At 52.1% G+C, this 20,055-nt stretch overlaps 11 protein-coding genes and 1 non-coding gene across 12 annotated transcripts; 6 read left to right on the top strand and 6 right to left on the bottom strand.

Moving 5' to 3' along the window:
• Window positions 1-64: 64 nt before the first annotated feature.
• BDW74DRAFT_187516 (uncharacterized protein) lies at window positions 65-2,704 on the bottom strand (the record flags this gene model as incomplete). The annotated part of the gene is made up of 5 exons (XM_073731502.1): window positions 65-898; window positions 940-1,196; window positions 1,254-1,596; window positions 1,665-1,927; window positions 2,692-2,704. 5 exons carry the CDS (start codon window positions 2,702-2,704, stop codon window positions 407-409), a joined length of 1,368 nt encoding a protein of 455 aa, XP_073588065.1. The 3' UTR covers window positions 65-406.
• Window positions 161-240, top strand: BDW74DRAFT_t48. Its single transcript has one exon. It is a non-coding gene; the product is annotated as a tRNA-Lys (tRNA).
• A 94-nt stretch (window positions 2,705-2,798) lies between the features above and the next one.
• On the top strand, window positions 2,799-4,315 carry BDW74DRAFT_187513 (cytochrome P450; the record flags this gene model as incomplete). Its single annotated transcript, XM_073731501.1, has 2 exons — window positions 2,799-3,478; window positions 3,512-4,315. 2 exons carry the CDS (start codon window positions 2,799-2,801, stop codon window positions 4,275-4,277), a joined length of 1,446 nt encoding a protein of 481 aa, XP_073588064.1. The 3' UTR covers window positions 4,278-4,315.
• A 1-nt stretch (window position 4,316) lies between these two features.
• BDW74DRAFT_80223 (uncharacterized protein) lies at window positions 4,317-6,604 on the bottom strand. The gene is made up of 3 exons (XM_073733781.1): window positions 5,880-6,604; window positions 5,437-5,828; window positions 4,317-5,385 (listed from the first exon to the last, which is right to left on the bottom strand). The coding sequence occupies exons 1-3, from the start codon at window positions 6,276-6,278 to the stop codon at window positions 5,016-5,018; spliced, it is 1,161 nt and encodes a 386-aa protein (XP_073588063.1). The 5' UTR covers window positions 6,279-6,604; the 3' UTR covers window positions 4,317-5,015.
• Window positions 6,605-8,135, top strand: BDW74DRAFT_80222 (uncharacterized protein). Its single transcript, XM_073733780.1, has one exon. It carries the CDS (start codon window positions 6,931-6,933, stop codon window positions 7,888-7,890), a length of 960 nt encoding a protein of 319 aa, XP_073588062.1. The 5' UTR covers window positions 6,605-6,930; the 3' UTR covers window positions 7,891-8,135.
• On the bottom strand, window positions 8,136-9,541 carry BDW74DRAFT_80221 (tRNA(Thr) (cytosine(32)-N(3))-methyltransferase). The gene has a single exon (XM_073733779.1). It carries the CDS (start codon window positions 9,492-9,494, stop codon window positions 8,382-8,384), a length of 1,113 nt encoding a protein of 370 aa, XP_073588061.1. The 5' UTR covers window positions 9,495-9,541; the 3' UTR covers window positions 8,136-8,381.
• A 381-nt stretch (window positions 9,542-9,922) lies between these two features.
• Window positions 9,923-11,536, top strand: BDW74DRAFT_80216 (uncharacterized protein). The gene has a single exon (XM_073733778.1). The coding sequence runs from the start codon at window positions 10,337-10,339 to the stop codon at window positions 11,183-11,185; it is 849 nt and encodes a 282-aa protein (XP_073588060.1). The 5' UTR covers window positions 9,923-10,336; the 3' UTR covers window positions 11,186-11,536.
• Window positions 11,537-11,616: 80 nt separating this feature from the next.
• BDW74DRAFT_146400 (Stk19 family serine/threonine-protein kinase) lies at window positions 11,617-12,935 on the bottom strand. Its single transcript, XM_073723339.1, has 2 exons — window positions 12,323-12,935; window positions 11,617-12,272 (listed from the first exon to the last, which is right to left on the bottom strand). The coding sequence occupies exons 1-2, from the start codon at window positions 12,882-12,884 to the stop codon at window positions 11,680-11,682; spliced, it is 1,155 nt and encodes a 384-aa protein (XP_073588059.1). The 5' UTR covers window positions 12,885-12,935; the 3' UTR covers window positions 11,617-11,679.
• A 437-nt stretch (window positions 12,936-13,372) lies between these two features.
• On the top strand, window positions 13,373-13,871 carry BDW74DRAFT_174535 (uncharacterized protein; the record flags this gene model as incomplete). The annotated part of the gene is made up of 2 exons (XM_073728055.1): window positions 13,373-13,393; window positions 13,509-13,871. The coding sequence occupies 2 exons, from the start codon at window positions 13,373-13,375 to the stop codon at window positions 13,869-13,871; spliced, it is 384 nt and encodes a 127-aa protein (XP_073588058.1).
• A 238-nt stretch (window positions 13,872-14,109) lies between these two features.
• BDW74DRAFT_146397 (arylsulfotransferase family protein) lies at window positions 14,110-16,302 on the bottom strand. Its single transcript, XM_073723338.1, has 3 exons — window positions 15,566-16,302; window positions 15,453-15,518; window positions 14,110-15,404 (listed from the first exon to the last, which is right to left on the bottom strand). Exons 1-3 carry the CDS (start codon window positions 16,128-16,130, stop codon window positions 14,350-14,352), a joined length of 1,686 nt encoding a protein of 561 aa, XP_073588057.1. The 5' UTR covers window positions 16,131-16,302; the 3' UTR covers window positions 14,110-14,349.
• A 945-nt stretch (window positions 16,303-17,247) lies between these two features.
• Window positions 17,248-18,409, top strand: BDW74DRAFT_80206 (DNA/RNA non-specific endonuclease). Its single transcript, XM_073733777.1, has one exon. The coding sequence runs from the start codon at window positions 17,346-17,348 to the stop codon at window positions 18,348-18,350; it is 1,005 nt and encodes a 334-aa protein (XP_073588056.1). The 5' UTR covers window positions 17,248-17,345; the 3' UTR covers window positions 18,351-18,409.
• Window positions 18,410-19,843, bottom strand: BDW74DRAFT_80205 (putative RING finger domain protein). Its single transcript, XM_073733776.1, has 3 exons — window positions 19,185-19,843; window positions 18,862-19,120; window positions 18,410-18,801 (listed from the first exon to the last, which is right to left on the bottom strand). Exons 1-3 carry the CDS (start codon window positions 19,749-19,751, stop codon window positions 18,470-18,472), a joined length of 1,158 nt encoding a protein of 385 aa, XP_073588055.1. The 5' UTR covers window positions 19,752-19,843; the 3' UTR covers window positions 18,410-18,469.
• Between the last annotated feature and the right edge of the window lie 212 nt (window positions 19,844-20,055).

Below are 20,055 nucleotides of genomic sequence, written 5' to 3'. Positions count from 1 at the left end.
GATTTCTGCCTATTTATACTACTTTCGCCTGCTCCTTTTTCAGATTTCTTTTCTTCTTCTTACCATGCCTCCCTCCTCCTATCCCTCTTCCTACCTCCTCTCCCTATCCCCTTCCTTGCCCCTTAACTCCTTCCAAGGGTTTCTTTCCCCCTCCCTCCCTGGCAGCGTGGTGTAATGGTAACATAGACTGGCTCTTTTTAGAGTCCATCAGAGATGCAGGTTCGACTCCTGCCGCTGCCATCCTCACTTCATATCCTTGATCCTGATACTTACCCGCGGTCTATCCTCCCAGATTCAAGGGTTCCACTTCCAGAGGATACCTATCTGGTTCGTAGCACTCTTCATTGAGAGAAACGCCGGCCCGGGGACTTGCAACCCAGCACCCGGTATCACGTAGCGCTAGTCCTTAACAATGAACATCGATATGCGCATCCCACCCCCAAATCTCCCTCAACCTCTTCTCCGCCTCTTTCGTAGGCCAATAGTTACTCTCTCGCGTCGTACCAACGACCAACCCCATAAGTGCCCTTTTCTCCTGACGATCCGTAAGCCGGTCAGCACATAGATTTATTGCAATGCAAGGTGCCAGACCCGCCGGTCTGCTCTGCCGATTAGCGAGCGCTATTCCGCAGATTTCCAGGACGATGGTCCTGATTTGTGCGGCAATAGATTCGAGCGTTGTTCTACGTGATGGTCCGATTTGCGGAATGGAGGGCGAGTATGCGAGCAACAGGGTATTGAGGAGGAGTAGGGTTTGTGCGGCGGTTATGTGGCTGTCGTCTGTGTACCAGACTTTAGTGAATATGGTGTCTGAAGGGTTTTCAATGTAGATAGGTGCAAAGGACCGCGGTTTCTTTGCTACCCAGTTATCTCGTATTTGGACAAGGCCACTGTATTCCTGATCCTTCTTGAGCTAGAGCCATAGCAGAACTCCAGAACCCTTGCTACTAGCACAACTAGCCGGTTGGTCCAAACGTTGTCTTCCGCTTCTGTGAAGTTGAGATACAACTGAATAACCTCAAGAGGTAAGTTAGTATGCCGCTGCTGTGAAAACGCCAGGTTGAATTCCTGCCCGAATCCGATCCAGAAGGCTGCTTGTCGTGGGCCCGGACATGATAAAGCGGAACTAGCCTGGGCGCGGAGAAAGACACGGAGGCCTTGGAGGGCTGTTTCGGTGGGCGGGGATGTGAAAGGGTCTATGTACACTGATTAGTATATGATGAGTAGGAAGAAAGGGGAGGTAAAGAACATACTATCCAGCTCTTCAAAGAATCTTAGCACAACAACAGCCGCAAGAAGGTCCTCGTCCATGACGGCGTGCGGCTCATTAGCGAGCACCCGCAGTTCTGCGATACATCGACTGTGATAAAGGATGACTGTTTCCTCGGTAATACTCAGTTCGGAGTCCAGGTCATGTAGGTGCGACGGCGAAGTCGAAAGGCCATAGTGACGCATTGTCTGTGTCTCTTGATCTGGTGGAAGCGTGCTGAAGTAGCGTGCTGACGCGGCGAGAATGGCATCTAGCAGAATCGGATTGGAACGAGCCCGCTGCGGTATTATAGTAGCGAAGTGGTTTCGCGGGTCGGTGAGATCAAACTTTGTCAATCGTGAACTTACATGTCGAGTTCTCGAAGGAGATAGAGGTAGTGAGAGAAGTAGCGTACCCATCGTGGGAAGTCCTCGATGAAGTACCGAAAGAGACATGCCTCTCTAGGACTGATACGGGGCCAGGGAATATGGCCATGGTTTGTCGGTGTATCGATGCTCGTCGGCGTCTCTGGAATAAACCCAGGTATATGGCTATAGTGAGACGCGCTAAAAGCCGGCGTTGGAGGTGTGACACCAGGCGAGCTGTTCGGAATGGGGGAAGCGGTGATCGAGTCTGCGGGCGTACGAACATACTTAGACGTTTCGTCAATATAGTGCGCTGCGCAAAATGTTAGTCACCATCACATGAAACAATGCCTGGTAGACGATAAACAACCTGCGGGAACAGTATTACGAAATCTCCACCTCGTCTTGACTAGCCGACATTCCCGGTGGGACTTTTCACAGCGCGTGCAGGTTGGATACCCGACACCTGGACTATCAGTATGCTTCGACTACCAGGTCTGCTGGGAGCATACATTTTAAATGTTATCCTAGGTTGCGTCAGTCACAATCTCGATCCCGCTAGATAAGGATGCATACTTCGGCAAGTTTCGCTGCACCCAGTGATATGAACTCAGTCGGCTGTTCAAAACCAAGAATAATTGGTTGAAGCTACTCACCACGGCCTCTGCCTCGACGACATCCTACCTCGTTCGCCCGAGAACCCAACGTCGAAACTTGGACGGCGAGAATACCTAGAATGGACAGAGCCGGGTTCGGTTTTCCGAAAAGTCGGTGATTCCCCGCACAAACCCTAGCCTGGCTGGATGTAGATACCGGTCAGGGCCACGCCAATCGCAGATTCGAGAATTCGTGGACAGTCGGCAGTGAAAGCACGGTTTGACTTTGCAGCAGCGATGGTATGGTAGACGTGGGGATGATGGATGGATACAGCGGGGTAAGGCCCGGTAACCCTGCAGTTGCCCTAACCAACTAAAACCGCCGAGAGTGCCGGAATCAAGTTGAGCAAGTCGGCGACGCTAGCTTAAATGGGACGTATCTCGCCGAGTCGGGTCCGTATAGATCCCCTCAAGCCCTAACTGCGGTAGGCCATATCATCCATAGCAGAAAGCTATATCAACAACACCTCAAGCACCACCTAGCAATGAAGCAAAAGCATCCTCATCATCAATCCCGAGTCCAAAACGATGCTCGAACCGATCTTCGTCTTCATCCCCCTCTACCTCATCTACATCACCTTCCTCCGCCCAGTCATAACATACCTCCGAGACCCCAAGAACCTCCGCCGGTGTTTAACCTTCCATCCTCTCTCCGGGCTAAGCGACATCCCCTTCCTTCTCGCCTCCCAGAAGGGCTTCCGCTCGCGCACCCTGCACGAGCTGCACAAGATACACCCTGTCATATGGATCGGACCCAACGCCCTCTCGTATGGCGCGCCAGCCGCCATCAGAGACATATACGGGCACAGCACGGCATGCGTCAAGGACCGCTTCTACTCGGATACATCCGGCACACATGCGCATCTGGCCGATGTCGTCGATAAAGCGGACCATGCGCGTAAACGCAGGATTCTGTCGTCCACATACGCGATCAAGAATCTCGAGGAATGGGAATACAAAGTCTCAGATACGACGAGTCGGCTTATTAGAGTTTTCGATGAGAAGTGTACGGCGCCTCTTCCAAAATCTGTTGAAGTCCCAGACGAGAAAGATCTCACAATCGACCATCGCGCTTGGACGAACCATTTCACCGTTGCTGCAATTTCAAATATAGAGCTTAGTGAGGATCTGGGGTTCCTTGAGCAGGGGACTGACCAGGTTCCTTCGGAATCAATGGACGGGAACGTGAAGAAGGTCTCGTTTAGAGAGTGTCGTGAGGCTTAAGGAACTGTCACGTACAGACTCATCTGGGCGTACGACCTATTCCCCGTTCTGAAGCGACTGAGCAAAAGTCTCTCACCGTACTACCGCAGACTCTGGCGACTGGATGCAGACTGGAATGGTATCGTGTATAATCGCGCGACAACCCGGCTGAAGCGGTACATGGCCGGCGAGAAACTCGATGACTTCTTCACGGCCATGATGGAAGACAAGAAAGGCGTTCCTCACAATCTGGAAATGAGCGAGATCGTGGCCGAGATCAGCATCATGATGAACGCGGGCTCGGACACAACTGCCATTGCGTTGAGAAACGTCTTGTTCTTCCTGCTGAAGAATCCGCGGTGCATGCAGAAGCTCCGCGAGGAGATTGATGGCGCCCTTGGAGAGGATGAAGTTGTTTCGCCTTCCTCCACGGTCAAGCATCTGCCCTATTTTAAGGCGTGTCTAGATGAGAGCCTACGGATGCTCCCGACTGTGATTTTGGGACTGCCGAGACGAACCCCGCCGGAGGGAACGACCATTCTAGGGTATTATGCGGCCGGCGATACGTCCGTGAGTATGTCTGCATATGTCGTCCATCATGACGAGGTGGTTTTCAAGGACAACAATAGCTATCTGCCAGAACGATGGTTAGGCGAAGAAGACAAGTCGCTTCAGTCATACTTCATCCCCTTCAGCACGGGCGCGAGGGGATGCATTGGTCGGAACATCAGCTATCTCGAACAGACCGTTCTGTTGGCTTGCTTGGTCCACAGATATGGCTTTGCGCTGCCATCGCTAGACTGAACCCCGGCGATTTCTGAGACCACGAACCTAAGTCCAGGGCCAATGCCGCTGAAGATCTGGAGGAGTGTTGAGTCTGAATAAAGATGGAATAGATTGTTGTCGATAACTCTATATAACGAGAATTCAATGTTTCAGTCACGACTTACTAATATCCAACGTAGCAATCATTGCACTCAGCTCTCCCAAAACTGCATCATCCACCGCAACCCGCAGCTGCTCTTGATGCAGGTCCGCGCCAGATCCAAAATCACACTCGAGGCAGCGCTTGACGATCTCTCGATACCTGGGCCCTAAGCGGGTCGACTGCTCGGCCAATCGGCGCACTTGCAGAGAGTCACGCGAGTCCAGGGCCATCCAGCGCCCGATCTGCAGCAGGACAACACCTAGACAGTAGAGGGGTAGGCTTCGAATGCCATTATAAAGGCTTAGATCCTCAGTAGAAGGAAGGCCAGTGTCGGCCTCCACTCCAGCCATGGCGCAGCCCTGGTGGTTTCTTGGTAGGAAATCCGTGCTCAGGTGTAACGAGCGCAAAACGTCAGCAAAGTCATCAGTGGAAAGAAGAACAGTAAAATCCTGGATATTCCAGTATTCTGCTAGCCAGGGGGTCGAGTAGAATTGCATCGTCGCGGTTGCGACGCGGGCTGCAAGCTTCAATTGATCCACCACAGTAAGGGTGTGGTCCAAAGGACGGTTGAGTAGAGCTTGCACTGAGACGAGATCTACGGTCGATTGCAAGTTTCAATATGGGATGCCAGGATTTCGCGGAAAGAACAAATGGCGGTAATTGTGGTCTGCGTTGTCGAGATACCCAAGGCAGTTCATGTTATGCCTATTAGTCTGGCGAGGAGTTATGCCGCGGGCCAACTCAGAACATATATCTGGTGAGCGGCGAAGGTTGACGGAATTGAACTCATCGTGACTATCCTCGCTGCTTCGGGCAAAGCGTGTCGAGCAATCGTCAGTGGAGCGGAATTTTCGCGCCTTCGTTGCGCGCTCGGGAAATAGTGATGTAGGGTGACCAGCTCCCAAATTTGCTCTAGGCTTTGATGTCGTATCGATATTCGTCTGGCTGAAGGAGCGTATGAACAGGTGAAGTGTATCACTGGTTCTGGCACAATCAGCTGGTTGCTCTTGATGAATACTATAGTGGAAGGCTTACTTTTCCTGAGTAGGAAGGCTTTCCGACAGAATGAGCAAGTTCAATGATACGTCCCGTTCAACTGTGGAATCAACAAACAGCTTCGCTGAGTGGTTGAGATGGTTGACCTGGGAACAACACCAAGCACTACTCAGTGTCTCGTGCAACGCTTGCGAGGCCTTTCGGATAGTTTCATGGTCTTCCGGTTTTCTTTCCAAATGTGCCTCGCACCTCTTCAATTGTCGACGACTCGGGGGCTTTCCAGTCTGAAATTCTTGCAGGTGCTGGCGCAACAGCCGCAAATCTCCATTCGCGGTACGTAGAGACGAGATGGCCTGGTCATACTGCGTACTTCCTAACGCCATTTTGACTGCTAAGCGCACGCGTTTGAAAGTGGCTCGATTATCTTCTCCCTGTTATTACAGGTCAATAGTAGTCACCATAAAAAGCATTAGTGAGCTCACTTGTTGTCGCTCGAGTGAAATAGAATAGAAATTGCGTATTTCCTTTTCTAGGCCGTTGAGACTGTCGTTAATCTCTTCGACAATTCCCGTGCACGCCCTGTAGCTGCTTCCCAAGCGATAGGCCCACTCCTGAACAAGATACATGTCGTCCCACTTGGCGTGGTCACCATCAGCGACCATGGCCTGGATAATTCGTTTGTCGTCGAGGACTAGCCGAAGGAGAAAATGACATTCATTCAGAAAGAGCTGTCTTTGTGTCGCCAGGTTCTTAAACAGTCGCCCGACTATCCCAGCATATTGACGATAGATTTGAGTCTTGTTGTAGAGACTGTCATATGTCTTGATGGCTAGTGCAACCAGGGGCGCAATACCAAGTGCGAGGGATGCTGGGTGGGCCATGGAGCGAAATCTATCTGAATGACATTTGCTTCTCAGATGTAGAGGCGGATGGTCGGTGTAAATGAGCCGGTTCAAGGCGCAAGGCCGGGGTGCAGCCTTGTAAGAAGAGGGGGTGGCTGAGCCCTTATAACAAGGCTGAATCGTCCATGGGCGGGATCGTGGTTTCTTATCAATGGAATAAATGCACCCAGGTATCCCATTGTGAGATTTGACCACAGCTGCAACAACTCCAGGATGTCGTCAACTAGCCGAAATTCAAATAATACCTTCGAAGACTCCATTCAGCAGAGAAAGGGCTCGAGTTTTGACTCGCAGAACACGATAGAGGAAGACTCTAGTATCACAACTCTTTACTCGAGCTGCGCGTCATTTTACCGCTCAATACTGAGAGGTTCAATTTCAGAACTGAATGCTCCGAGACACATCGTGCGTGGGCTGGAAAGTAGTTATGGATCCCTAGTTCTGTGGGCTGAGGCTCATGGTACGGCTGATGGAGACGTTGATGCTCTCCTGGAGCATTCTAATGAAGCTAGACATATGACGCTGGGGCTTTTGACTAGCATCAGCGAAACTTTGCTCGAACGTTGGTTCTTCTTCCCCACCAGACAAGCGTATTTGCTGACTAAGAGCCTACAAAGGACTCGCTCCGCGCATGGGTCCATACCCCGACGATGCCACCTATCGTGCCCATCGTACTCTAGCCGCCTTGTTAGACAAAGCATACCATTCAACTTCAGAATCATCTCCCGGCCGTTTTCAAGAGGAAATGAACCCGACAAATTTTGGCGATGATGGCACGTTCGATGAGATCGTAGCAGATCTCCAAACGGATACGAAATGTCTGGCTGATTTAGATGCACTTTATGAGTCGCCTGTATCAGACTGGGAGAGTGATGAAGAAGACACTGACGCGGAACCCTGTGTTTCGGCTCAGTACCATCCCATAGGCAATTCGGAGGCGAGTTCGGTACGGTCCCAAAGCACACCAGAGTCTGAGCGGCCTCGAAAGAGGGCCGATGAACAAGTTCGTCATGGAGCAGTGCCGCCGAACAATGTATCTCAGTCTCCCGCAACTCGACGCATTCCTTGTTCACTGTGTAATGACCAGATCGGCTGTCTTTATGGTGAGCAAGAACTCCGCAGACATATTGAGCGAGTGCATACGACACGTCGCAAAGTCTGGATTTGTGTGGACATTTCCCAGGGGAAGACTTTTCTGGCCAGCTGCAAAGCATGCCGGAATGGAAAACGGTACAGTGCGAGCTATAACGCCGCGGCACATCTCCGGCGTACGCATTTTCATCAAGCCCGACGCGGCAGAACAGACTTTAATAAGAAAGATGCTCGGCCACCGATGGACATACTGAAGCACTGGATGATGGAGCAGGAAGAATTCGTCGTGGAGAACGCCGGTCACACTGTTGGGATTGATGAGGTTATAGACTGGGCCATGTTCGCAGAATCGGCTCCAGGACCTGAAAGGGAAGGGTTGGTCAGGTCAACACCATCCAAATTCACAAACACGTCACCCGAATTGAGAACAAATATGGATACTGCGCCCGCTCCGCATATTCGACAAAGGGACAGTTTGCCAGTAAACGGTTTGGCGTAAATAATACGTTGCTTGATGCATGGGTCCAATATGATACAAGTCCAAAGCGGTTTGGTGGTATAACATTGCAAATGTAGCTAAGATGAAACGCTGGATATATAGCTCAAGAATGCGAAGATGGGACCAATATGGAACCATCAGGGGATCGATCTGAAATAGATGCTTCAAGCGGTCGTTGCTGACTAGCTCAGTATGTGGAGGTGCGCCACCAAGGTGAAAAGAGAAGGCGCGACGATGTACCACGGCAAGACGTGTGGCGCCGAGACTGGTGACTGTAGTTAACTAGTTGAGAGGGATGGCTTCTGGCCTGGTGATTAGAGACCCATGCTTTCCGCCTCTGTTCGCATAATTCCGCTGAGCATTTGGTACTGCTTGCGAAGGGAACTGGCGCGGTATGCCAAGGCCTGGAGAGAGTAGGATGTGGCATTAGAGCCACCGACACTGGTTTGGTGTGTCGCCTATAAGGTGTTGACAAAGAGCTGTCGTCGCAGCTATTGGCGCTTGATAAAGTGACCTTGGATCCAGCACCGGTACATTTTCAGCTTACGCTGACGGTTGACGACCAACCGACGGTCATACGCCAGGTTCTTGATATTGAAGGCACCCTCTTTCGCCGAAGCAGGTTGGACAGATTTCTCTTCGCCTACAGCGGCCTCCTCAGCTAGTTCGGGTACTTCCAACTCCGGCAGACCCTTCTCCGGTGTCCACTTACCCCACATCTGCTCCAACTCATCCCTGTCGAAGAAGTAAACACGAGTTCCATCTCCACGGACATAGAAGTTCTCGGCCAGATAGCGGTTCTTCTTGAAGCGGACCTGGGCAAGGTCTCCCCTTCCGTAATCACGGAACAAGACCTGACCACCGGGCTTCAGCACCCGGTATACATTGCGGATAGCCCTCTCCCATTGCTCAGGCGCAAGAGCCGAAAAGATGAAAATGAGAATAACAACATCAACAGAGCCCTCCGTGAGTCCAGGCGGCAGCCCGTTGCTTTCCTCCGTAGGCTGAGCACTAACGTCCCACACATCAGCCGTAATGTGCTTCGGGTCATAGTGCTCACTGTCGCGCATGACCTGAACCGCCGTCTTCGAGAAGTCACAAGCATGAACCATAAGCTCCGAGTTCTCATTGTTCCTTATCAACGGGAACGCGGTATTCCCCGCACCAGCACCAACCTCTAGCACGATCTGCTTTCCGGCGTCTTTTCGAGCGACCTCCTCGAGAACCGGAAACTCCTGTTGCAGCCACTTGCGGTCCTTGAAGAAGTTCGCAGTGTTGTTCTTGTAAAAGAGGTTCCACCATTTCACCGGGTCGGCGTTGAAGCGCTTCTTGTCAAAATCGGAGGCTTGGGCTTCGCGTTGCTTTGTGTACTGGGATTCGGCAAACGCCAGGAACTCGTCGTCGGGTTCGACATGATCCCACGCATTAAACTCGTAAACGTCGTCACCCTCTTCGAGAAAGCGAGAGCCGAACTGGAAAGGGTCTGATCGTTTGTTATTGTTGGAGGGGTCGTGGGAGCGATGGGGCGCGATCTGAGGAGGGTTTGCCGCCTGAGCAGCGGCCACGACATCCGAGGGCATAGAAACGACTGGAGTAGCGGACATAATAAAAGTTCCGTAGCAAATAAAGGACTCAAAGAGCGACACTTGGGTGATCAAATACAAGAAAGAAAGATTATAGCGGGGTTCTCGCAGAAAATCCGGAGAACAGAAATTGTTGATAGGCGCCCTCACCGCCCGGCAGATCATGCCACGAAGACCCGCCTGTTCAAATAGTCATTGTGTATTGTGGGCTTGAGTATGGCTCATAATATCCAGTATCAAAGAGATACTAGCCATGCTTCAACAGAAATAGTAGACTATGCTTACAAGCTTACACTCCGATAGCTGATTAGGTCTATATGTTCTAGACCGAGCCATCATTTCAACAGCTCCTCCCTTTTACTGTACGCTCTGAGCCTAGTCCAAACATTGGATAACGGGACATGTAACATTTCATCGCAATTGAACAATCAAAGGATTCGGAGCGATAAGCGGCAGCCAATCACATGCCACCATAATGGATCTGCCTAAGGCGCAGGACAGCTTGTTCACAGCCTCAATTGCCCTGCTAAAAGCTGACACTTCCCCATATCCCCTCATCTTTACTTTATCTCTCTCCAGGCGACAGTCTGACTTCTTGTTCGTTCGGCGAGCAGTGGACGCGTGATGGTTTCGCAATTATCCTGATACACCGATCAAAGCAACACACCCTCCACCACGGGGAAGACTTCCGAGGCCTTCTAAATAGCGGAGAACATCCCACTTGGGGCTCTTGAACCACTGTGTCCACTCAGGCACCAAGATTATCTCTGCAAACCAAACAACTAGATGTTCCTGCATGAACTCAGCGGTTAATAACGCCACCCAAAAAAAACTCGCAAACACCAGTGAACAATCTGCGCACTATGGCCAGCCTTTCCAGTTTTCTAAGCTGCTGCCTGCCCACTAAGTGTGTTAAAGAGACCAAGGAAACACCACACTTTCCCAGCAACCTAGTTTCACAACACAACACCGCTCCTGTTCAGGTCCAAGCACCAGATGGTGACCATGGCCCTGGGCCTGGAGAAGATGGCTACCTGTCAACCCCGCTCCCAGCCTACACTCCGCGCGCGGGAATACCCGTGGCCGTGCAAGACAAGACCCTAGCGGCCCATATGCGCGACCCACCAATCTCCAACGAAACCTACCAACACCACCATAACACCGAGCTAACGGACGAGAAACAACGTCTAGCATGGGAGGAAGCAGCGGCAGCGGCCGCCGGCAATTACAATAACATCAATTACCCTTACTACCCGTACCCAACACACCCGCGCCCCGAAGAAGCCGGCTCAGACATCTCTTCCGCCATCTCGTTCCCCAGCAGCTACGGTAACACCTCGACAGCGACACGGGAAACACCTCCACCTCCATACTCACCAAGAGAATTCTCCCCTGCGCCCTCGAGACGCTCCATGTCCATCTCATCTGCTTTCCGTCGCCAGCACCAGCAGGACCAGAGCCAGAGCCAGAACCAGAATCAGATGCCGATGCCGATGCAGCTGCCCATGCCGGCGATCGCACAGCCATCACCTGTATTCCAGCCTGGAAGACCGGTCAGATGGAGCGCTAACCTTGAGTATCCCGCCTGTCTTGGTATTCTCCCAATCATCCAGGACAATGAGCGCAATTCATCTGAAACGCCGATGCCGCCGACTCCGCCGACTTTTCCTCCTAGGCGCAACAGACACTCGTGGGAGAGTGGGTCTAGTTGATGTTTCACAGTAAGCCGGCATGTCTTGTAATGTTTTCATGATTGTTTACGACATCTAAGTGGGATAGATAATTCCCCCCGCTTGCACATATTTGCATGGCGTTTTCTAATGATCTTTTTCTTTTCTCTTCGTTGGTAGTTGCATTTGGATGGTAGGTTGGATTTATTGAGGATATCCTGAGTTCTTGATGCGTGGACGGCGTTCTGGGCTTCGCATTACGATTGTCACGCTTCGCATATTAGCATAATAATGAAGATCTATCATGGTGTAGGCTCTCTTGATATTCGACTTGGCTAATCGATTACTCTGCAGCTGTTCGACCTCCCTGGAGGCTAGACATGAATCGAATCAGAATTTAGAATATATTATCAGCTCCTTGCCAGATCATACTCTTCTCCTACAGCTTTAATGATTTGATATATGCTCAAATGTACGAGGTGCTAAGAGTGATATATATTAAGTAATTGAAGAATCTATAGCTGGGTATATAACATTCATAAAGCACGCACCCCAGGCCCAACACTCCCCGTATCGAAAATCTCCACCAGGCCAGCCCCAACAGCTTCCTCCAGCACCCATCGGAAACTCATGCCATAGAAATCCTTCCACTTTTTCGTCTTTCCAGGTAGGATACCTGCAAACTCACCCCTTGCTCGTTTCGCTGCGCTGAAGCTTCGCTCTGATTCAACCGCGCCGTCCCACCGGTCTCGAAGAAGGGTGAGCGGAGCTTCTCCGGATGGTGACTTTTTAAGAAGCGCGATAAGATGGTCCCGCCCAGCTCCTAAAAGTTTGAGGTACGGGCCCGTGTTCGGGAGCGAGAGGAACAATGTTGCTGTGTGGAATTGCGATCGAGGTGTCGGTTCTGTATCGTTCGCAGGTGTACTAGAGCCCGTTCGACTGGCCGGCATCGTTGGAGCCATGCTGGGAAGGTTCGGCAAGGACGGGACGCTCGACGTGCCTTTGGCTAGTGATGAGGACGAGACGATAAATCCAGCCCGTACTAGCGCCAGATACTCTGTGTTCGAAAAGGCTATCCCGGGTATGGCGCACGTATTACCGATGCGATTAAGCACTGTAAGGAATTTCTCTGCTCGAATTAACAAACTGCCAAGACCAGACGTCATCCAAGAAACCAACCTTTCAATCCATCATCCAAGGAACTTGCCCTGACAAGCGCCTCCCAATCCTCCGTCAAAACCAAGCAATCGCCCAGTCCCGCCGCATCGTTCCCCCTCCCCGGCACAATCAAGCGTCGTATCGACCCCGCCGTCGCCAACTCCATAACCTCTCTCTCGACCTTGTTCGGCGCATCAAGAATCGTATGGACATGCGCAATCGACACAAGAGGCGGGAGCGAGCGCCTGAAATTCAGCACCTGCGCGATCCGCGTGCTGTTCATCCCCGCCCGCGCGGGGAGCTCCTCGAACATATTCTCCTTGGTATGCTTAATCGCATCGAGGACATTATCAACCGGTGCGGTTTCGGGAATGTGCCGCGATAAGCCAAGGTCTTGGAGGGGCCCGTAGTCTTCGAACTCGAAATCATTCGCCTTCGAGTTCACGCCACCCGGTGTCGGAGGTCGGACGGAAGGTTTGCTGCGGGCATGGCTGGCAAAGGGGGACGCGCGGGGGCGTGACTGGGCTGTTGACTTGCGCTTTTTGAGACCGGAGACTGGAGCGGAGGTAAGTCGAAGTGGCATCAGGGTCAGGACAGGAACGAGTGGTTGGATGATGGAAGCGGAGGCTCAAAGGATTGGATTTCGAGGGACAAAGATAAGGATCGTATCTTCACGTGACTGCGGTACCTGCATGTGATTATGTTTGACATCTATGAGATAAGCTTTGCATACTGCTGTATAACAGGGTAATGCAAGAGAGTATAACAAAAGGTCGTACAACGATTCTCCGGGGAGAAGCAATCAATATCGTACCGACCAGGGTCAGTCACAGAAAGACAGTTACTGCAGGGATACGGGACCCTAATGTTGTACACAATAAAGTTTGCCGCCATGCTGACCTTGCATTTGTCCACTTAAATGACTTGTTCCTAAAAGTATGTGTAGAGGGATCATCCTTGGAACTCGAAACATTTATTGCCGTGTATCAAGAGGCAGTGCTAGGAAGCTTCCCGTCTTCCAGTCGACCAGAGGTATATATTGCCCGCTAGGTGCCAGAGTGCTCGAGCTTCATGGCCATTATTTATCTTCTCGTCCGTCTATAACGAAGCCTTGAATATCATGATGCTCACCAGCTTCATCCTCTTCGCCCTTCTCTTTCTCTTCGCAAACTCAAGTCTCTCATCATTGATCGAGCCATACCACTAGTTCTTACGATCAAAATCATCCTCGACGAACGAAACCCTCTACCTCTCCTCAACCATAACACTCAACGGGCACACAAACTACGTCATGCTCACGTCCCCATCTCTTGCCCAACCCCTATATCTCTACGCTGGTGACGGCTCCATAACGCTCGATACATCGAACGTGATAGGCGCGAGCTCGCAAGCTCCCATTCTGCTCCCCGACGCCGATGGCTTGGACAGCGTCTACAAGCAGGTTATACTGGGAGACCAGATGGCCGGGAAATATACTACCGGCTTCAGATTCAATGGGAACATGATGGAGCTGGAAAAGAAGGGATTTGGAGGCTTCGTGGCTTGCACGGCGGCAAAGGGGGTGAAGTAGGTTTACTGGTGTGCTAGTGGAGAGACAGAGGGGCGAGTTGGGTGTGAGAAGGTGATGTTGGAGAGGGTTTGGGACGTTACCGAGATGGGGAATTGAGCATGTACTCGGACGAGAACAGACAAAAGCGGAGCTCATGATGCTAGGGTGTTCGGTGGCCAATAGCTTGACTGGTCCGATCAGTAATGTTAGAAATGATATGGCACGGGAGATACAGGTGTATTTTGACATATGAAATATCTTCCACGCTTCCAATGGCATTTATTCACGCGTTGGCCTAGATATATAAGCTACCTACTTCAAGAAAGTCCAGTGAGCAGCTCTTTATATCCTGTGACATGGTTGCAATGCAGGGAGCCAACGAAATCATCACCATTGCGAGAGGATCCCAATATATCCTCAACCCAGTCGCTCATCACAAAGTCGTACCGACTCTCGCACCTCGAGCCAAACGGCTATTAGCGAGATTCACCAGCCCATCTTATTTCAAGTCGAACCGATTGACCTTCAAAATCATGTACTCGTCCCAGTGGCTCGTCTCCACGCTCTTCTGGCCCATTGGGACCTGCTCCCCGTTCTCATCATACAAAGTATAAGTAGGAGCATTAGACGACGGGCCAGACGAAGAGTTAGGAGGAAGCACCTCCGTCTTAGACTTGACAGCAGCGGTGGAGGTCAACAACCGGTCATTCGCACCAATAGCTTCAGCCGCCACGAGGCCGATACCGTGATCCTTGATGAATAATGATGTTTCAAAGCCCTTGCGCTCGACCTCACCAAGGAACTCACGGGACCCATACTCGTCGACAACGTTGAAGAAGCGCCAGACTTTCGTCTCGGTGTCACCGTTCCACGAAACGTACACGTTCGTACCCTCGTTGTTCTCGAGGGAGACAATGGCAGGCGCTTCATTGGGCAACCCGGTCCAGTTGTACCGAAATCCGCGGTAGTTCTCGACCCCGAGACCCAGGTAACCGGAGTCCATGTAGGCGTGGAAGATTGGAGTGCCATCAGCTCGGTACTCAGTCAAAGCGCCCTCAGAGCCCCAGTTAACGATAACGTTGCCGTTAGGTAGCAGTTGGGTACTGCCTTGAGACTTGGACAGGAGACCATCGGGTGGCTGGAAGGCCTGGACGATGGTGGCTTTCCAGGTAGCAGTGTCAACCTCGATGATTTTACCCTGGGAGAAGGGGTGGGTGTGAACTTCGTGGCCGCGGCCGTCTTCTGTACCGTGCGCGGCATTATCATACAGCGAAATCACCTCTTTGCTACCTTCTTTGGAAACGTAGCGAGCGTGGTGCTGGAAGCAGAACTTGACATTTTCTCCTAGTTCAAAGTCAGACTTCACTCCGCCGAGGCGCCAGATTATTTCGCCGCTGGTGCCATTGATTTTGTGGACAGAGCAGGCGTCTCGGGCGGAGATCAGGTAGTTGCCCTCGGAGTCCTTGTCAACAGAGTTAATATGAAAGTAGTCCCATGCATCCGAAGAGTTGTATCCGGAACCAGCTTGGCCAGGGTTGATGGGTAGAATGGCCTCTATGCTCGGGTTAACCCTGCTTTCGGATACATCTCGCATTCACTTACCATCTGGAGAGACATGCTCCAAGCTCGACCACTCGAACAGTAGCTCACCGGTCTCAATATCAAGCTCTATTGTGCATTAGCTCGAGTCATGAAATGCAAGAAACAAGGCATACCTTGGATAATCGCATCGACAATCCACTGCTGCTCAGGACTAGCACCCCATGGGGTGAGGTCCGCAGGAACAGGCTGATAGATCTGAATCAGAGCAGTCTCTTCGTTGATGACATGGAACTCGTGCTTGTCCGTGAGCTTGTGATTGCCTGCGCGAAGCTCCCGGATGGTTTCGTAGTGCTGATCGAGGATCGTGGTGTGACCGTGGCCATGTCCATAGCCTGGGTTGTGGTCACCCTCAAAGCAAAAGAGAACGTCCTTGCCCTTCCAGCGTGCCTTTTGAAAGTTGGTGGCCCAGATCGAGTAGTACCCGTATCCAGACCAGACCAGCTCTCCGTCATCGCGGAAGATGTAGGGAGCCGCCTGGCGAGGGCCGTGCTGTTCCCCTGTGGTGTCCGCATAGCCAGCAAAGGGTGCAACGAAGAGATAGCCCTTCTCAACATCCGGAGCAGCAGGGATGGTAATGTTCAGTCTAGGAGGAGCTAGGTCGGTCCGCGACTTGAACTGCCAGTCTGCAGCAACCAGAGGCAGCAAGACAACAGTGGCTGAGAGCCAGGAAGCGCGCATAGTGACTACTAGGGTAGACCATCGTGATCAGCCCTGATCTATTCACCTTTCACATCATTGGATGGGTACATTAACCTTTGGGATATACTCTGCACTGGGCGAATTGGTTTTTTCTGGGTGTCGACTGTAAGAATGCAAGGACTGATACTCCAAAGTATGCGGGGTATCAGGGCGTTATTTATGTTCCCAGAGTGGTCTTCAAGTGGGATGTCTGTCGTCCGAGAGTTGTCGCATCACGCCAAGCTGTTCCCCGATGGCGATATATGCATCAATCCTTATTCGGTGCCCGACCTTCCCCACGATGTAAACCAACGGAAGATCTCACGAATGGCAGTGTCATATCATGGACATATGCGATGGAGTAATGATGCATTGGTCGGAAGTCAACCTCGACACCCCATACTCCCATCATGTTCGCATGGCTCCGGTTTCGCTGAGATGGCTCGAAGCGCAGCATCAGTTTCTCCATCCTCGGTAGGAACGGAAGGTTATTTGTAGGTCTTGCTTCCGTAAGACCATGGAGCAAAGCGGCAATTGCACTTGATATCGGGACGATTTGAATTTCTGATTGGGAGCGACCGAGTTGCATATCAGAGTTGCATATCATAACTCTCTTTCGCAAGGAGCATTTTGCTCAGAACAGACAAGGACCTCACAGCTTGAATATATACTTCACACCGCAAGTCAGACAGCCAATAGTCTATAGGGGCAACGTGACTAAAGTTGGTGTTTAGATTACTCACTGCCTCTGCCCGCCGCTCGGAGATGGAAGTATGGAATTTCCATAGTCACAACGCGTGCAGAGTAGGTTGACCACTGTTTTAGAACCGTACTCTCGAGGCCCCTACCTTTCCGTGACAGTAATAGGCTTTTTTGGAATGAACGTTCTCTGTCGACGCATGGTGGAATGGTTCGCAGTTCATGCCCAGATGACCAAGTCAATGTGACCAGCGGGCAGCGTCAGCTGGAGACCATGACCCAGTTGCAGAAACACAAGCTTAGCCATAAGTATAAGAGAGCATATCATATCGAATCCCAAAGATGAAGTAAATCAAGCAAGCTCGCCGACTTAACATTATCATTGTTTGTACGTCGGGCGGTGAACCAATCAGAAAGCATCCCCAACACCCAAAAAAGGAAAGCCGCAACATTTTTGTCTCCAGTCTCTCCTGATCCCCGAAGCCTCTCCAACCTCAATCCTCCGCAACGACAGCCATGTCCAAGGCCACCGTCGCTGCAATCGCAGCCGCCAGTGCTGCCACAGGCGCCGGCTTCACAGCCCTCTTCTACTCGCGCTCAAACCCGCAGCAGCAGAAGCCCGCTACACCGGCTACAAGCGCACCTCTCCCACCCCCAACAGCGCCCGTTACCGTCCCAGTGCCCTCGCAACCCGCCCCTCCCTCCCTCGCCAGCAAAACCACAACACCCACCGGCCCCGTCGACCCAGCCGGCATCTACCAATATGGCTTCCCTGGCCCCGTCGCCGACCCAATCCACTCGCTCCCCCTAGCAGGCGCATACGACCGCCGCACCCGCAACCCATCCTGGGTAGCTGAACACATCACGCCAGCGAGTCTAGCAATCAAGAACGCCGACCGCAAGCATAGCACGTTCTTTGAGGACGCCACGATCCCGCCGCTCTTCCGCGCGAAGCTCGCGGACTATTTCCGCTCCGGCTATGACCGCGGCCACCAGGTCCCCGCGGCGGACGCGAAGTGGTCGCAGGAGGCGATGGACGGGACATTCGCGCTGACGAACATGTGCCCGCAGGTTGGCGAGGGTTTCAACAGGGACTACTGGGCGCATTTCGAGGATTTCTGCCGCAACCTGACGAAGAGGTACCCCAGTGTCCGGATTGTTACGGGGCCGCTGTACTTGCCGCATCGGGATCCTGATGGGAAATGGAGGGTTAACTATGAGGTTATTGGGACGCCGCCGAATGTTGCGGTGCCGACGCACTTCTACAAGGTTGTCTATGCGGAGGAGGGGCCTGGTGCGCCGAGTGGGAAGGTTGCGCTGGGTGCGTTTGTGCTGCCCAATGCCCGGATCTCGAATGATAAGCGCTTGGCCGAGTTTGAGGTGCCGATTGAGGCGGTTGAGCGGGCGAGTGGGTTGGAGTTTGCGAGCAAGCTGGACCCGGCCAGGAGGAAGAGACTTTGCCAGGAGGTTAAGTGTGATATTGTGGTGAGGGAGTTCAACAATGCGAAGAAGAACGCTTAGATTGGACGATTTACTGTACATCTATTTCATACATCTGTGTATTATTTTTCTATACAAGGTCTGTGGTCTACCTATGATATATTATCTTCGAAATGTCTGAGATCTTCAACGCAGTCCAGCTAGCATTGAAACGCGACACCTGCTTTCGTCGCAACATTTCCTCCTCGCCCGGCAAAGCCTGTGCCCTCGGACGAGATCTCGACCAGTCCAGGTTGAATGCCCTCCTTATCCTTCTTCTTTTTCTTCTTCTTCTCCCCCGTTGCCGCCTTATCCTCCTTCGCTAGATCGCGCGGCGTCAAATCTGTCTCGCATACATAGCATGATACTCGGCCATGAAGTTCAGCTGACCTCTCCTGCTCCTCTTTCGTTGCATGCGGGTCCGGCACATCGTGCGGCGTCATGAACTTATCCACGCACGGCTTGCATATAACATGCCCGCAGGGTTTCGTAACTGGACATAGCAAACATTAGTACCGAGCCGACCACGAAGCATGAGAGAATGCAAACGTACGCATCACCTTGACCGTATTTGTCAACGTCTTCTTACAGCTCGGACACACCCGCACCATGGCTCCGTCGGCACCGGGCTCCTCGGTGAAATGCACATCGACTAGCGACTTTAGCGAGTACCCGTGTTTATTCGATTCCGTTGACCCAGGGCATATCGGGCTCAGCTTGACCTTCATGTTCGCGGTGATCTCGTTCGGATCCGTACCGGGCGTCAACGAGGGTACCCAGAATGACGGGAGAGCTGATTTGTTCGACTCCGACTGTTGCAACAAACACCGTCATTAGCCCAGTCATCCTCATCCTCGGATGTAAAAGAGACAATACCTTCTCCTTCTTAATCTCCTCCCTCAACCTCTCCCTCTCCCTCCGCACAACCCCCTCAACAGTCTTCTCATCCAACTCAAACACCTTCTTCTTAACTCCACCACCCACATCCACTTCTCTTCTCTTAACGCGCTCCCAAATATCCTCATCCTCACCACTAACCTTCCTCTTCTTATCCTTGTTCCGATTCACATTCCCCCCATCATCAAAGCCCATACTCACCATCTCAAACTCCCGCACCTCCCTATCCTTCGCCTGCTCCGCTTCCCGCCCACTCTCCTCCTCCAGCCGTCTCCGCGCATCCTCCCGCCCTTTTTCTAACCGCGCAATCTCCTTCCGCTGCGCGAGGAGGTCGTTGATCGCGCACTCGCGGCAGAATAGGTCGCCGTTCGTGGCGCATGCTACGCTGGGTTGGCGGGAGGGGTGCAGACATAATCGGCAGGATCCGAAGGGGAGGAAGGAGTCGCGGCCGATGACGCCGCGCTGCGTGCCCCAAGCTGTCCGGAGGAGGGAGCGCTCGTAGGAGGTGAAATGTGGGAGGGAGGTGTTGCGTTTTGAGTGCGCCATTTTGTCGCCTTGGCTTTCTCTGGAGGTTGCGCTCCGGTTATAGGGCGTGCTCGAGAATCAATTGAATGGGATGGAGATCGTTAGGGCATAAGCTTGGTGGTAGGTGGAGGTGCCGTAATGTTGTGATTTGGAGCGGTGGTCGACTCAACGTGATACACCGGAGTTTGAGGTAGTTTATGCTCCTCTAGATCGTAGATCTGTAAAGCACTATATGCTTAAACAGTGTCAGAACGGAAACTGAAGCAAAGTCGGAGATGTCATGAATTTGATGCGGAGGCAAGCTTCGAGGCTCACCGCCCGCAGA

The sequence above is a fragment of the Aspergillus multicolor genome, assembly GCF_047715735.1.
Source record: "Aspergillus multicolor strain CBS 133.54 unplaced genomic scaffold BDW74scaffold_3, whole genome shotgun sequence".
Classification (NCBI taxonomy): Eukaryota; Fungi; Ascomycota; class Eurotiomycetes; order Eurotiales; family Aspergillaceae; genus Aspergillus; species Aspergillus multicolor.
This window is presented reverse-complemented; position numbering and strand designations above follow the sequence as displayed.

Excerpts from the sequence above, each read along its gene's own strand:
- BDW74DRAFT_80223 (XM_073733781.1), bottom strand. The coding sequence starts at position 6,278 with ATGGCCCACCCAGCATCCCTCGCACTTGGTATTGCGCCCCTGGTTGCA. Across the intron at positions 5,829-5,879 it reads TTTCACTCGAGCGACAACAA|GGAGAAGATAATCGAGCCAC; the intron begins GTGAGCTCACTA and ends CTGTAATAACAG. Across the intron at positions 5,386-5,436 it reads AGCCTTCCTACTCAGGAAAA|AACCAGTGATACACTTCACC; the intron begins GTAAGCCTTCCA and ends TGATTGTGCCAG.
- BDW74DRAFT_80216 (XM_073733778.1), top strand. The coding sequence starts at position 10,337 with ATGGCCAGCCTTTCCAGTTTTCTAAGCTGCTGCCTGCCCACTAAGTGT.
- BDW74DRAFT_80221 (XM_073733779.1), bottom strand. The coding sequence starts at position 9,494 with ATGTCCGCTACTCCAGTCGTTTCTATGCCCTCGGATGTCGTGGCCGCT.
- BDW74DRAFT_146397 (XM_073723338.1), bottom strand. The coding sequence starts at position 16,130 with ATGCGCGCTTCCTGGCTCTCAGCCACTGTTGTCTTGCTGCCTCTGGTT. Across the intron at positions 15,519-15,565 it reads TGTCGATGCGATTATCCAAG|AGCTTGATATTGAGACCGGT; the intron begins GTATGCCTTGTT and ends AATGCACAATAG. Across the intron at positions 15,405-15,452 it reads GGAGCATGTCTCTCCAGATG|AGGCCATTCTACCCATCAAC; the intron begins GTAAGTGAATGC and ends ACCCGAGCATAG.
- BDW74DRAFT_80222 (XM_073733780.1), top strand. The coding sequence starts at position 6,931 with ATGGGTCCATACCCCGACGATGCCACCTATCGTGCCCATCGTACTCTA.
- BDW74DRAFT_80205 (XM_073733776.1), bottom strand. The coding sequence starts at position 19,751 with ATGGCGCACTCAAAACGCAACACCTCCCTCCCACATTTCACCTCCTAC. Across the intron at positions 19,121-19,184 it reads AGGAGATTAAGAAGGAGAAG|TCGGAGTCGAACAAATCAGC; the intron begins GTATTGTCTCTT and ends TTGTTGCAACAG. Across the intron at positions 18,802-18,861 it reads AAATACGGTCAAGGTGATGC|TTACGAAACCCTGCGGGCAT; the intron begins GTACGTTTGCAT and ends TGCTATGTCCAG.
- BDW74DRAFT_146400 (XM_073723339.1), bottom strand. The coding sequence starts at position 12,884 with ATGCCACTTCGACTTACCTCCGCTCCAGTCTCCGGTCTCAAAAAGCGC. Across the intron at positions 12,273-12,322 it reads CTTGGATGATGGATTGAAAG|AGAAATTCCTTACAGTGCTT; the intron begins GTTGGTTTCTTG and ends TAATTCGAGCAG.
- BDW74DRAFT_80206 (XM_073733777.1), top strand. The coding sequence starts at position 17,346 with ATGTCCAAGGCCACCGTCGCTGCAATCGCAGCCGCCAGTGCTGCCACA.